The following is a 15,621-nucleotide window of genomic DNA, read 5'->3' on the forward strand; positions in this document are numbered from 1 at the left end:
AAATTAGCCATTATTGGATTGCATCTTCCTATAACACAAAATTGCCATCCTTTTCAGTATACGCTCTAAGCTTAATTATAGTTTAATCTGTTAAATTTTCAATTACTCATGAATTTGATATTAAGGAAATTTGACATACGAAGTTCTGGAAGGTAGCAGAACTTTGAAGAATGCTCCCACACCTCTATCCCATCAGCTGCAAAGTGGTAAATTGACAGAAGCACCTGGTCTGGCTTTTTTTTTTTTTTTTTTTTTAAGGTGGTGCTCAAATCTAATGTAAATTATGGGAATATTAGGGGAATATTAGGGAATATAATAATAAAAACTGATGCTTCGAAAAGGGAAGACCTCATTTGGAAGCACTTTAAAACACATTTATAAACAATTTGTGGACCACATCAGCTTTTATAGAGAAGAGTGAAACCTTCTTTAAATAGTATGTAGATAGTTTGAAAATCTCAGTAGTGCCTTTCAAGATTTTCACATCTGGGTTTGGTCTATTTTTGTGCATGATATGGGTATCTTGCCAGAAAATACAGGGCCTGTTTTTATACTTTGCAGTAAATTAAGTTTCAGTCGATGCAAATTATTTGACGAGCTAGTCACTTCCAAAGGCACAATAAAAATACTAGTTTCTGAAACGTTTGTGCTAAAATTACAGCCCCATTGAAATATACAAACTCTGACCTTAGGCCTATAAAATTGGCCCCTAGGTTTGCATTTATAAATAAGGAAGAATTAGCACCTTGGCGTGCCCTGATGTAAGATTTCCCTGCGCCACGCTTCCCTGCATTCTAAAAACAAAGTTCTTTTTCTTTAGAATTTAATTGACTATTTGGGATCATAAACTAGATACCATTCTACTATAAGTCTGTCAGGTAGAGGAAATACAATGCGCTGGAGTTTACTGTAAGCGGACGGGACGTTCTTCTGGGGGATGCAGTTTGGAGATGCTCCGAGGGCGAGGTGGCTTCTCCCCCGGAGCAGCGCGGTGTTACGGTCCCCGTCTCGCCCGCAGGTGAGCGAGATGGAGGTGAACGGGCAGTTCGAGTCGGTGTGCGAGTCGGTGTTCAGCGAGCTGGAGTCACAGGCAGTGGAGGCCCTGGACCTGCCGATGCCCGGCTGCTTCCGCATGCGGAGCCACAGCTACGTGCGCGCCATCGAGAAGGGCTGCTCGCAGGACGACGAGTGCGTGTCGCTGAGGTCTTCCTCCCCGCCGCGTACCACCACCACCGTGAGGACCATCCAGAGCAGCACGGGTGAGTGGGCAGAGCTGGCCCCGCGCCCGGGGGGCGGCACGACTGCCCCCAGACACTGCACGTGGTCCCCTCGCTGTTATCACACGGTCACCCTTCACCAAACCCCACCCACAGCCCTCGAGGCAGCGCGTCTGCTTCCCTGCCCGCCTCTATCCCCAGCCTCCTCCGGCCACATCCACGCACCCCCTTCTTCCTCCATCTCCATCTCTGGTATCAACAGAGGAGACTGCAACTGTGGGACCAAGAGGGATGGCACAGGGGGAAGATCTTCCCAAAACACCCACACAACATCCTAGGACCAGCACACTCATCCCACCCAACTCCTACTCTCCATCATCAGGCCCTGCCTTTTAGGGGTGTGACCCCTCCAGGAATCAGATACCCTGACTGTTGAGCATCACAGAGTTGGAAAGCTTTTTAAATTCCAAGAGATCCACAAAATGACTCTCCCAAAAGACCTGAAGTACCACTGTGAGAAAATAAGAAACGGATGATGCAGTAATACTGATTGTACACTTTATGAGTTTTCTTTCCTTATAACAGAAGGCAGATTTATTTCACCATTTTAAAACCTCCTAACTATACGCATACAGAGCCTCCTTTTCCCTCTAAACTGAGTTCAGGTTTACGCTGCTACACTGTCTTTTGATCTGATTTTAGTCAGAGAGGCACAGAAGAGCTTAACTGGTTACCATGACACTGGACCTACCTAGGAACATAGCCACGGATTGTGTGTGACAGTGTACGTGTGTTTTATGGGTTTGGGGGTGCTTTTTTTCCATAACATCTGGGTCCAAGAAGAAAATCCCCTCCATAGTTAACTAGTCTTAACTCTGACGGAATTCAGCATTACTCCAATAAAGACTAATGCTACAAAAAGATCATCAAACCAAGAGTCAAGATAAATAAGGATAAATTAATTAGAAGGAGGAGTCTGTGCTAGACTATTGTATTATTCAGGTTTTGTTCTAGGTGCCTCAAATGTAATTATCATTCAGCCTAGCACTTTTGCAGGCTTGAGAATTAATAGGTTCTCAAACCTGAATTAAAATCCTACTAACTAGAGAGACGGGGTTGAGATAGAATTTGCAAATAACCATTAGAGGTGAAACAATAGGCATTCCTTCTGGACCAATGCAAATTGGGATCTCAGGATTAGGGGAAAGATGCTTCTAGACGTTACCCTGGCTCAGCAGCCCCTCCAGAGCCCAGCAGCTCTGGCCCTGGCTGGCTGTCTCCCACCAGAGATGGGGGGTGTGCATTCCTGCACACTAGGAAATTTCACAGGAACAGCCCAGACGAGGTTAATAAGTTAAATAAGGTTGATTCAGAAAATGAACACATTTTTAAATTCATTCATGGGCATATTTATGTGTGTTTACATTTGTGCACTAAGTGTGGCTTGAAGGTCTGCCTGCGCCTCTAGCTTCCTCACTGTGTCTTTGGTGTTTCCTTGTTTCCCTGACCCTACTTCCAACTCCCCCCAGTCCTCTTCCGTGTCTGGTCCGTTCTCTGTATAGCGGCCTCATCACCCGCCAGCTACTCTTCTGTGCTGTAGTTACTCCTTAAACATGCAAAATGCAGATCCTTGCCCAGAAGGGCCGAGGGAAGGAAAAGGGCTACTGGCTCACCTCCACCTCCACCACCCCTGCAGGGAGCAGTGTTGGGGGTAAAGTGACAAGGACTCCAGAATGGCTGTTTTCAGATCAACTAAGAGGCGTTTGTGTTTCGTCCTTTAAGAGACAACTTACTTACTCTTTGTACTGTGCTTTTCACCCCAAATGCGCTATTCTGACCTTCCTAAGACCCTTCCCAGCTGCTCTGGGGGTTTGCAGAGTCCAAACAATAAAAATCCAGGTAAAATCCAGGTTGCCAGTTACATCGGAATTTCAGATCAATAGTGAATACTTCTGTAGTGTAAGTATATCCCAAATATTGCATGGGACCTACTTATACGACAGAATTATCTGTAGTGTCTGCAGTGTTTGCTAAATCTGACAAGCCTATCAGAGAAGGAAGTGAGCAAGGCCTGGGAGGGCGTCCTGTGCTCTTCCATTTAGAATGTAAATTAAGGGACTTCCCTGGTGGCACAGTGCTTACGAATCTGCCTGCCAATGCAGGGGACAGGGGTTCCATCCCTGGTCAGGAAAGATCCCACATGCTGCAGAGCAACTAAGCCCGTGTGCCACAACTACTGAGTCTGCGCTCTAGAGCCCTAGAGCCACAACTACTGAGCCTACGTGCCACAACTGCTGAAGCTCGCGCACCTAGAGCCCATGCTCCACGACAAGAGAAGCCACCGCAATGAGAAGCCCATGCACCGCAACGAAGAGTAGCCCCCGCTCGCCACAACTAGAGAAAGCCCACGTGCAGCAATGAAGACCCAACACAGCCAAAAAAATAAAATAAAATAGAATGTAAATTAAATTGGAGGGGCTTTAGCCAGAGGCCCTATGTGGGAGAACAGCCAAATAATAAAAGAAATAAATGAAAACACCACCAAGGTGACAGCGACTGCTCCATCTTGGGCTCCACCTGCCTTGTCCTAAGTCCTGGACCCCGTCCACCTGCAGCCGTCTAGATGGGAAGGCTCCAGGCTTGGCTGCAGCCGCAGGGGGTTAGGGTCAGGAAGATGTCACAGGGAACGGTGAAGCATAAAAGATCAGATTTTTGTACAGGGCAGCCGGTGACCTCACCCTTCATCGTCCAAGTCAACATTATGATATATCATTTTTACAGTCGGGGAAAAGTAAGCAAACAATTTAAGGGCTAAATATTACAGGAGTTTCTAAGTAAGGCCTTTAGAATTCTAATACCACTTTTCACAATTTCTCTATGCCATGAATTGGTTCTTTTTAAAAAGTCGCCTTAGGATATAATAAGATTCTGTGCCCTTCGTTCTACTGCTCTCATAATTCCTGGGCTTCCTCCTTACCCCCCTTCCTTCTCTCTCTCTCTCTCTCTCTCACACACACACACACAATTTTCCCTTTCTCTGTCACGTGATGTCAGTACCATCATATTTTCTTCTACTGGTTTCCTTCCATAGAAAATCTACTTTCTCATAGGACCTACTAATTTTTGAAAGCGTGCGCTCATCTGTGTTCATCAGGAACTGACTTTGCTCTAATTTTAACCATTTCCCCATGTACACAGGTCAAATTTACATCCGTGTTGGGACATGAGGTAGATTTCTCCTTTGCTCATTATTCTTGGGACATTTACAACAGATTCCAAGTCTTAAACTTCTCTTTGCCTGAAAAAACAATGCTTCGTTTTTGTCAAATGCAGTGAATAGCTATACCTTTTCTCCCCAGGACAGTACGCATTCTGAGTCTTTGATTTTTGTGTCAGCCCATTTTGAATTGTTCAAATTTTCAACAAAATAGACTATTAAGCTTTTCTCCTCCAGCCTTGTCCATTCTTTATATGAGCAAAATGACACCACCGACAAAGGTCCACAACAGTGTCTGCTGCCACGTGGGACAATCAGGAAGATGGGCTTGGCTCTAAATGGCCCTAAGGAGCCCCTAGTAAAATGATCAAGGATTAACGGAGCCTTGGGGACCAACTAGGAGCTGAGTTAGGGAGTGATTTATAGTTATGCTTCTTTTGGTTTATTGACTTTTCGGTTTATCTAACTATGATACAGTCCTATGTTATCTCAGTATATCATCTGCTTCAAGCACGCAGATAATCTCTCCATCTAATAGATTCAACAAGTTTTTACATAATCATTGCACCTGGGACTATTTGGTGAGGATTAGAGCTACTGTAGGAAAGTAAAAATTTTAAGAGGGCAGTTAGCCTTATGACTGTGGGAAAACAAGCACCCTTACCTCAATCGTCTGAATATTTTAGGTAAAAGTAGAACTTGGTGCTAGAAGCAGACCCAGACGTCCACTTCAGAGTATTGGCTTCGACTGGCCTCCTTGTGGAATATGCAAATGCAATTGTACGCGTTTAAGGCTGAGGTTTCTTTTTTACTTCCTACACTAAGATCCAGGATCTATCAAAGGCAAATCCACATTGCAGCTAGACTTCAATGTGGTGACATCAGGGGCCTGGATAAGCAAAAAGAGTGTATCATCATCAATGGATCTACTCATACAGATACACAGACACACACGTGGTCAGCAGAGACAAAAGGCATCGCTTGTAGTTGTTACCCAGCAAGTAGTAGGCAGGAGGGTCAGTGGGTATGGACAGAGGGAAATTTTTTAAATAAGCACGTATTGCTTTTCATGATTTTAAAAGCCAATATAATATTTGAATTAAAATAATACTCTTTGACAGAAACAGGCAGACTGTCATGATATATGGTCTTCTCTGGTCTTTTAAGAAGTTTTCACTTTGAAACTACAAGTTTTTGAGGGAAGCTTTATGTAGCAATAATATAATACTTATAAAGAATAAGTATATGCCTCCCTGTTGCTCCTCGAGTTTGGCCTGTGTGCTATATTCTTTTATTAGGGGAAGCTCTTAGAAATGGATGGGGTTGAACTGGTCTCCTGTTCTTGACGGAGTCCCCAGGAAGGGCAGCGAGGGCCCAGGACAGAGCGTCACCCTGGCGAGCAGCCAGGGCCCTCCAGCAGGGAGTCAACACACTTTGCCCTCTTGAGTGTGGCTGGGGGCCATGGTGATCACAGCATGTTTTCCAGTTTGATTTTTCTAACAAGAGAGATCACATTTTTCTTTAAATAGAGACACACTCTTCCATAATCTTAACCTCACACACTTTCCCAGCTCCAGATACAGAAGCAGTTACCTTTTTGAGCACCTGAGGTCGGGGCTAACGTCCCAGGAGTTCTCACAGGTTTGGGTCATCACACCCAGGCAGCCATCCCATCTAGAAGACCACACCAAACCTACCTCCCAGCATCCTACACTCCAAACCCATACAGCCTGCTTCCCCCCGCCCCACCCCCAGCAACAGCAACAAACCCTAAACACACAAGATCTTAAGCAGAATAACATTAAGGTAGTAATTTACATTTATAACACATGCTAGGCATTCAATAATGGAGGAAAAAAAGGGAAGAGAAGATGCAGAAAAATACTTGTTTTACTCCGATATAATTGACATATTACATTGTGTAAGTTTAAGTAACTGTGATTTAAAAACTCCCAACAAACAAAAGTCCAGGACCAGAGGGATTCACAGGCGAATTCTATCAAACATTTACAGAGGAGTTAACACCTATCCTTCTGAAACTATTCCAGAAAATTGCAGAGGAAGGAACACCCCCAAGCTCATTCTATGAGGTCACCATCACCCGGATGCTAAAACTGGACAGATACCACACTGTGTAAGTTTAAGTTGTAGAATGAGTTGATCTGATTCATTCATATGATTAGCACCACAGTGTTAGCTAACACCTCCATCACAGCACATAATTATCGCCTCTTTTCTGTGGTGAGAACATTTAAGACCTAGTCTCTCAGCAACTTTGAATGTAATACAGTATTGTTGACTATGATCACGGTTCTGTGCATTCGATCTCCAGAACTTATTCATCTTCTAAATGGAAGTTTGTTCTTTTGACCACTGTCTTCCCCTTTGCCCCATCCTCCCGCCCCTAGTAAACACCACTCTACTCTGTTTCTAAGAGTGCAGCTTTTTGAGATTCCACATATAAGTGAGATTATGCAGTATTTCTCTTTCTCTGACTTATTTCACTTAACATAATGCCCTCAAGGTCCACCCATGTTGTCACAAATGGCAGGGTTTCCTCCTTTTTGTGGCTGAATAATGTTCCATTGTGTATCTATATACCACATCTTCATCCATCCATCCCTCCATGCACACTTATGTTGTTTCCATATCTTGGCTATTATGAATAATGCTGCAGTAATTAGCAAAAAAAAAAATACTTAAGTACCTCACAAACTCCATACTCAACAACTGTTTGGGGACTTCCCTGGTGGTCCAGTGGTAAAGAATCCACCTTCCAATGCAGGGGACGTTGGTTCGATCCCTGATCAGGGAACTAAGATCCCACATGCCGTGGGGCAACAAAGCCCACGTGCCACAACTACTGAGCCCTCGCACCACAACTAGAGAGAAGCCCACGTGCCTCAGCTAAGACCCAATGCAGCCAAAAATAAATAAATAAAAAATAAATAATTAAAAAGTTTGGATAATCAAGGTGACTTTCCCAGGGAAATAGCGTTGCTGTTAAAACAAGTTAAATGATAAAATATTAGCAATAGAAACTTCTATATCATCCAGTCCAGGGGTCTGAAACTACAGCCTATGAGCCAAATCTAACCTGCTGCCTATTTTTGTAAAAAAAATTTTATGGGCACAAAATCACATCCATCTGCTGACACATTGTCTGTGTGTTGCTCCAGAGACTGTTGCTCCAGAGACCGTATGGTACAGAAAGCCAAAGATGTTTACGCTCTGGCCCTTTACCGAAAGAGGCTGCCACCCCTGATCTAATCCACAAACCCATTTTAAGGTAGGAAAACTAAGGCCCAAAGTGGTGGGCTTCTAGCTGGAGGCAAAGTCAGAATAAAACCCCAGGTGAGCCATAGCCCTTTGCTTGTTCGAGCCTCAGCTCTACAAATTCACGGAGAATCCTTAGAGGTCAGAGGAAGCTCACTTCTTTCTAACAGGCGCAAAGTTAATTAACAGGTTGTTTTTATAAAGCAATGAGGGAAAAGTTCAGAAGTCCAAAGGACAGACAGCAATTTTTTTAAACAAAGAGACTTTCTTTTCTATTCAAGATAAGAACAAGTAATAAATTTCAGATCTTGCCTGGACTGGTTCCTTGTCCCTCTGCTTATGAGGCTCCCTTCCTTGAATTTCTCCAAACATCCAAGTAGAATTGTGGAGATGTCCACTTCCTCCCATCTTAGAAGGCCAAGACCAAAAAAAAAAAAAGGCAGGATTTGTAGTACAACTTATGCCTCTTGTGAAGCAACTGCTCTGTTTTTTATATCTGAGAAAACTGACAGTGATGACTTTTGGAAGAATTTTGGTTATAACGTTTCTTCTTTGGGGCCCTTAAGGTGACATTCTTCTGCACTCTAAGTAGAAATATTATGAAGTCATAAAATGCAAAAGTCCTGTCGACACTGAGGAAGACAGAGGGTCTGAAGAGTGTCTTCTGCTTTCATCTCCTCCAGTGGTTTTGCTGCATATAAATCACCTCTCGGGGGTGTGGAGAAAAGGGAACCCTCCGACACTGTTGGTGGGAAGGTAAACTGGTGTAGCCACTATGGAGAACAGTATGGAGGTTCCCCAAAAAACTAAAAATAGAGTTGCCATATGATCCTGCAATCCCACCCCTGGGCATACACCCAGACAAAGCTATAATTTAAAAAGATGCATGCACCCCTATGTTCATAGCAGCACTATTCACAATAGCCAAGACATGGAAACAACCTAAATGTCCATAGACAGATGAATGGATAAAAAAGACATAGTATATATATATACAATGGAATACTACTCAGCCATAAATAAGGAATGAAACAATGCCATTTGCAGCAACATGGAATGAGTGAGAGATTATCATACTAAGCGACGTAAGTCAGACCAAGAAAGACAAATACCATATGATATCACTTATATGTGGAATCTAAAATATGACACACATGAACTTACATAAGAAACAGAAACAGACTCACAGACGTAGAGAACAGTCTTGTGGTTGCCAAGGGGGCCAGAGGGGGTCAGGGGAAGGATGAATTGGGAGTTTGGGATTAGCAGATGCAAACCATTGTATATGGAGTGGATGAACAACAAGGTCCTACTGCAGAGCACAGGGAACTCTATTCAATATCCTGTAATAAACCATAATGGAAAAGAATATATATATATATGTATGAATCACTTTGCTGTACAGCAGAAATTAACACATTGTTAAATCAACTATAGTTCAATAAAATAAATTTTTTAAAAAATCGCCTCTCATATAACTGATTCACTTTGTTATAAAGCAGAAACACACCATTGTAAAGCAATTATACTCCAATAAAAATGTTAAAAAAAAAAAATCGCCTCTCAGGACCAAAGTGCCAAGCCTGGAGATATCGTGCACCGTAGACAGCCCTCAAATCTGCCTTTGAGCATCGGAGAGGCTGTCACAGGGCCAATAGTGATGGGGCCCCAGGGTCTTCCGGCCTTTAGCGTTGTTGTGAGGTTCAAATGAGATCATTGATAAGGAAGCACTATGTAAATTACACATCAGAACGCCTCTACCTTGACTTGAATTTTAATCTCTCAATCTCGCTTAGTTTCATAATAATGATAATGGCTAATCTTGGAGCGCGTACACCTTGACAAGCATTATGAACCAGTTGCATAGATTATCTTGTGTAATCCGCACAAATACTCTATGACACGTATGGGATATGATATCATCGTTTTCATCATGCAGGAAAAAATATTAAGGCTTAGCGAGTTTAAACAGCTGGACCAAGCTAGTAAGTGACAGAACAGGCTCTTAAATTCTCTTTACTCATCAATAAATGCTTAGTAAAGTATAGTAAACCCTGAACTAATATATTACAAATCTGTCTACAGAATGAGAGGCCCAGGAACTCTTTCCTTTCATTTTTCTTCCCACAAATATTCATTTAGTTCCTGCCATGTTTGAAACCTGTGTTTTCCATTAAAATTTCTGAAAATCCCTCTTTAAAAGAAACTGTTTTGATCACATATTAGTGACACGGTTTTTCATGCTGGTTTGTCTAACCCTGGAATATCTGTTTAAAGTGAAATTAAAGATTAAAAAAGAAAGAGAAATGACAATGAATTTTTTAAAAAAGCCTCAAAGAAGAAAATACTCTTTGGGTTTAAAATTTCATATTATACTTGGTCATTTTGACATGAAGGTGGATTTAAAAGATCAAATATCCAACCCTTGATCTAGTTATAGTGCTGTCAGACAGCACTGAATGGAAAAAAGAATTTTTACCAATTCACGTGTAAAGTAAGCAGGTGGTAAAGTCTGTGTTGTGGCTGATGAAATCATCAGAGGTCTCTACCTTGCACTAAGTAAAAAAATACTATGATAATTTAATCCTGATCTGGCTGGTCTCTTAGCTGGGTTCAGCATTCACAACCCAGTTACCAAGGTCAATCAGAAAACACAAATTAGAAAATCAGACTTCTTTCATGTGACTATGGGAAATTTCTCAAAAAAATTAATGACCTGACAACACAGAACCTAAAAATTCACTTTTTTCTCTTTCTGATACCTCCGTAGACACTGTTTTGTAATGGAATATGTGAACATATTTAAAAGCCTTCAGTAAGTCCAACGTTGTCTGATCCAATTAGTATTGAACTTTAACAAATATAGTAAAATGATAGTAACTAAAAACCATATGTGTGATTAATGCTAGCACTTGGACAACCCTACACAGCTCCAGCTAGTAAATAAATCCAAGAGCCGAGGTTTTGTATTTCTCTCTGTTCCTCTAGCCATTGACTTTCTGTCAAGCATTCAGGGTAACCCTTTACTGCTGCCAAGTGTCCTTACTTAAAAAAGAGAGAAGACCAAGATGAATAGTACCATGATTTTACTATATTAGCAATTATGTAACAAATAGTCTTATATTTATCGTAATGAGAAAGCAATGATCATGTCACTATTAACACTGAAAGTTTTCTTTGCCATCTGCTGGTGTCCTGCTGACATGTAAATTCCACCAGCATACAAAATAACTTTTTCTTTTTTACCCTTTTCTTTTTAGTGCCATTTTTTAAACTGAAGTATAGTTGATTTACAATGTTGTGTTAATTTCTGCAGTACAGCAAAGAGATTCAGTTATACACATGTACACATTCTTTTTCATATTCTTTTCCATGATGGTTTATCACAGGATATTGAATATAGTTCCCTGTGCTATGCAGTAGGACCTTGCTATTTACCCATTCTTTTTTTTCTTTTTTTTTAATGTAATAGTTTGCTTCTACCAACCCCAAACTCCCACGCCATCCCTCCCCCTCCTCTCCCCCTTAGCAACCTCAAGTCTGTTCTCTATGTCTGTGAGTCTGTTTCTGTTTCATAGATAGGTTCATTGTGTCATATTTTAGATTCCACATATAAGTGATATCATATGGTATTTGTCTTTCTCTTTCTGACTTATCTCACTTAGTATGATCATCTCTAGCTGTATCCATGTTGTGGCTCTTTCTTACGCTTTTCTATTAATTATCAGTATTACTGAGAATACTCATAACTTCTAATTAAACTTGCAGAAGAAAATAACTAGTCTAAATTGTCTCTAAAAAATACAAAAAAACTGTCAACATTTAATTAGTGTTTACCCCTACAATATTTTTTCAGTTTTATGGTTTCAAGGGGATATGTAATATTATTAAAATTAACTTTGCTGAACCAGTTTTATACTTTACAGGTATATCCCTGACAAAGAATATCAGATCTGATGAAATCAAAAGCTCACTCTGAATTTCTGAGTAGGATTACCGTCCTTTGCCTCTTAAAATCCAACCTTGAATTGCTTTTTCATCTGATATCCTTATCCCATTACATACTTTCCCCCACAATTAAATTATATAATTTAAGAAAATCAGTGAGTCCATGTCATCCACTGCTTTGCCTCTAAAATATCTTATTCTCTTCCAAAATGTTGATGACGGCCAGAGAATTATGACAAGATATGAAATGTTGGCTTTCATCATTTTCAAGGAACTTCTTTCCATCATCTTTTATTTTTAACTTTTTGTTTAGAAATAATTATGTATTTACAGGAAATTACAAAGATAGTACAGAAGTCACTTATACCCCTCACTCAGTCTACCCCAATGGTTACATCGTAGATAACAATACAATATCAAAACCAGGAAGTTGACTTTGGCACAATGTAGATGGGTAGTTATCACAAGCGCCGATTCTTGCAACTACCACTGCACTCGAGATACAGAACCATACCATCACGACAAAGATCTACTCTTGTCCACATTTTACCACTTTGAATCAAGTATAGAAACCTAACCTCCCTACAAGTCCCTTTGCCTTCTCTCACTTATAATTATCTTAAATATTTTCTCTACATACATTGAGAGCCACATCACACAACGTTATACTTTTTGCTTCAAACGTCAAATATAATGTACAAAATATCGGAGGCGAGAGAAAGTCTATTGTATTTACCCATATTTTTTTGCCAAATTGCCAAGTTTGGGAAATTTTCAGCCATTATTTCGATGACCACTTTTTCATCCCCACCCCCCTTCTCCCATCCTTCTGGGACTCCTGTGACCCAGGAGCCACGACTTCTTCAATGCATGGTTTGAGCAGAGTTTCCTTCGAAGAGGACATGCGTGGCCTGGCACTATCCTTTTTAAATCTCTATTAAACGACTTCTTCTGCCTGGCAAACGTCGAAACAATTCTTTCCACACACAGAGATGCCCCACCTAACGTGACCCAACATTCACACAGGGGCGACCACCCAAAATTACATTTCATTCTGCACCCTGTGCTCAATGCCGTATCACTGTCAGAGTCCAGTATCCTCCTTCCCAGTCCTGTCCAAATATTTTTTCTCACCATTCTGCAAACTATGGGATAAATTGTACACTCTTTAAAAATACTCAACCACTCAAAGCAAACACTCAACAATCTTGATTGAGAAAAAGGTGAAGACAAAAAATGCTCAAGGACAGCATATCCATTGTCCTTCAAACCATCTAGGATGACTTTAGTGGCATTTGTCACAGTGGCATTTTAATAAAGCACAGCGTGTCTTAAAAAGTAGTGCAAACGCCAGACATTCTCTGTTTATTTAGCCTTTGGAATTGCCATGTGTTTGCTCAAGTCAGATGGCAGCTGCATCGATATCTTTTCCAGTTTTATTGACAGCACATTTACTGTATCCCATTAAATAAAAAGAATGTTTAAAGAAGCTTTCTTTTCAGAATTCCCTGGCTGTCCAGTGGTTAGGTCTCCATGCTCTCACTGCCGAGGGCCCAGGTTCAATCCCTGTTTGGGGAACTAAGATCCCACAAGCCGTGTAGCACAGCCAAAAAAAATAAAATAAAATAAAGTTAACAAAAAAGAAACTTTCTTTTCATTTAAAAATTAGTTACCTGATACAGCCACTATGGAAAACAGTATGGAGTATCATCAAAAAATTAAAAATATAACTACCATATGATCTAGCAATTCCATTTCTGGGTATTTTTCCAAAGAAAATAAAAACACTAATTCAACAAGATGTATGCTGGGACTTCCCTGGTGGTGCAGTGGTTAAGAATCTGCCTCCAATGCAGGGGACACAGGTTCAAGCCCTGGTCCAGGAAGATCCCACATGCTGCGGAGCAACTAAACCCATGCACCACGACTACTGAGCCTGTGCTCTGGATCCTGTGAGCCACAACTACTGAGCCCACGTGCCACAACCACTGAAGCCCGCACACCTAGAGCCCATGCTCTGCAACAAGAGAAGCCACCACAATGAGAAGACCGCGCACTGCAGTGAAGAGTAGGCCCTGCTCATCGCAACTAGAGAAAGCCCTGCGCAGCAACGAAGACCCAACGCAGCCAAAAATAAACAAAAATAAAATAAATAAATTTTTAAAAAAACAAAAAGATATATGCACACCTATGTTCATTGCAGCACTATTTACAATAGCCAAAATATGGAAGCACACTAAGTGTCCGTCAACAGATAAATGGATAAAGGAGATGTGCTGTACACACGTGTAATGGAATATTACTCAGCCATAAAATAGAATGAAATCTTGCAATTTGCAACAAGGATGGATCTAGAGGGTATTATGCTTAGTGAAATGTCAGACAGAGAAAGACAAATACTGTATGATTTCACTTATATGTGGAATCTAGATAGCAAATTAACAAACAGAAAAAGGCTCCCAGATGCAGAGAACAAAGAGATGGCTGCCAAAAGGAAGTGGAGTGAGGGGGTGAGTAAAATAAGTGAGGGAGATTGAGGCACAAACTTCCAGTTATAAAATAAATAAGTCACAGGACGTAATGTACAACATAGGAAATATAGTCAATATTGTAGTAACTTTACATGGTGACAATTGGTAACTAGACTTGTGATGATCATTTTGTAATATATAAAAATATCAAATCGCTATGTTGTACACCTGAAACTAATAGAATCTTGTAAGTCAATTATACTTCAATTAAAATTTTTCTTCTTTTGTAACTAAGGTAATAAAAAGTTCAAAATAAGAAAATTTTAAATAATAAAATCAAAATGAGTTACCTAAAATATAAATAGCTGTCTATCAGAAAAAAAGAAAACCACGTTCCACAAGTCCTTAGTACTTTCTTAATTGCTTAGATCAAAAGAATGCAAGCTTTTAACTTGGGCCTTCGGCAGTCTTGAGGTCTCTACTAGTCTTACATGGTATAAGGTCTTGTTAGTACCTTGTGACCCAAACTATAGGTTAAAAAGTTTAAATACCACTTAATTTATCGCTTTGCACCTGTTCAGCAATTAGCCTTCAAAACACAAAGCTACAGTTCTCACATATAAGATTTCCCCCATGAATATTTGTTGATAGTTGATTGATAGGTGCAAATGTAAGATTTCCTCAGGAAATTTTCTACTTCACTGAATTCTCTAAGTTTCTGCGATGACTCCAACATCTATACAGAAGCAGAAAGTTCTTTACTTTTTTCTCATGCACCTGAAAATAAACCAGTTCATTTTAGAAAGAGTGGGATGGTCACATGTCTCTCGCACACCATCTTGAGAAACAAAGTTTCAATCATTTTTTATTTGGGGAAAGGACTTCCCAAAATGGGTGAAATAGTGAGACTCAAGGAGACTGGTAAATGTTAACTTCTGCAAATAAAGGCTTCCGTTCATTCTTAGGCTTTTAGTTTCTACTTTATGTTCTTTCCCCACCTTGTCCTAGCCAAAGCCCCATGGAGGTTACACCCCTACCTCTTCCCTCTCTTATCTGTAAATTTAAAAATTATACTAATATTATTAGCCTCAGTCCTGACCTGGCCTCAAATCTCTGTTTAACCCATGAATAGCTGAATAAGGGGGACTTCATGGAATGCTGATCCCATCTCTGGAATAAATTTTAAACTATGAGAAAATCTATAAAAGATTTGTATCAACATTGATTCCTTTTTTTCTAGCTTTCTCTTAAAATGCATATTATTATTCAGCCCCCAAAGTACTAAAGTACCGTGAAAGGCCAGAAAAAATACTGATAAGCCCTAAAGGTGCTAAGAACATGGAATTTCTTCCTTATTTTGAATCTCCATTAAAAACCAAAAAACAGCAAAACTCCCACTCTTTGCACCCATCCAAGCCATAAGATACAACCCAAGCGGTGTGTTGAAATCTCTAAAAACTTTTTGAATGTTCATTATTTTTGATCTCTACTT

General features: G+C 40.5%; 1 protein-coding gene across 16 annotated transcripts in view; it reads left to right on the forward strand.

Moving 5' to 3' along the window:
- The window catches only part of DLGAP1 (DLG associated protein 1), a gene marked incomplete at both ends in the record, with an annotated part of 320,454 nt that overhangs the window by 157,439 nt on the left and 147,394 nt on the right, over positions 1-15,621 (forward strand). For all 16 annotated transcript variants that reach the window (XM_082668376.1, XM_082668377.1, XM_082668368.1 and 13 more), the window contains one exon: positions 1,019-1,259. In XM_082668376.1, coding sequence (XP_082524502.1) covers positions 1,019-1,259 — 241 coding nt within the window. The remainder of the gene's footprint in view (positions 1-1,018; positions 1,260-15,621) is intronic.

This window comes from Grampus griseus, assembly GCF_964374135.1.
Source record: "Grampus griseus genome assembly, chromosome: 12".
Lineage (NCBI taxonomy): Eukaryota > Metazoa > Chordata > Mammalia > Artiodactyla > Delphinidae > Grampus > Grampus griseus.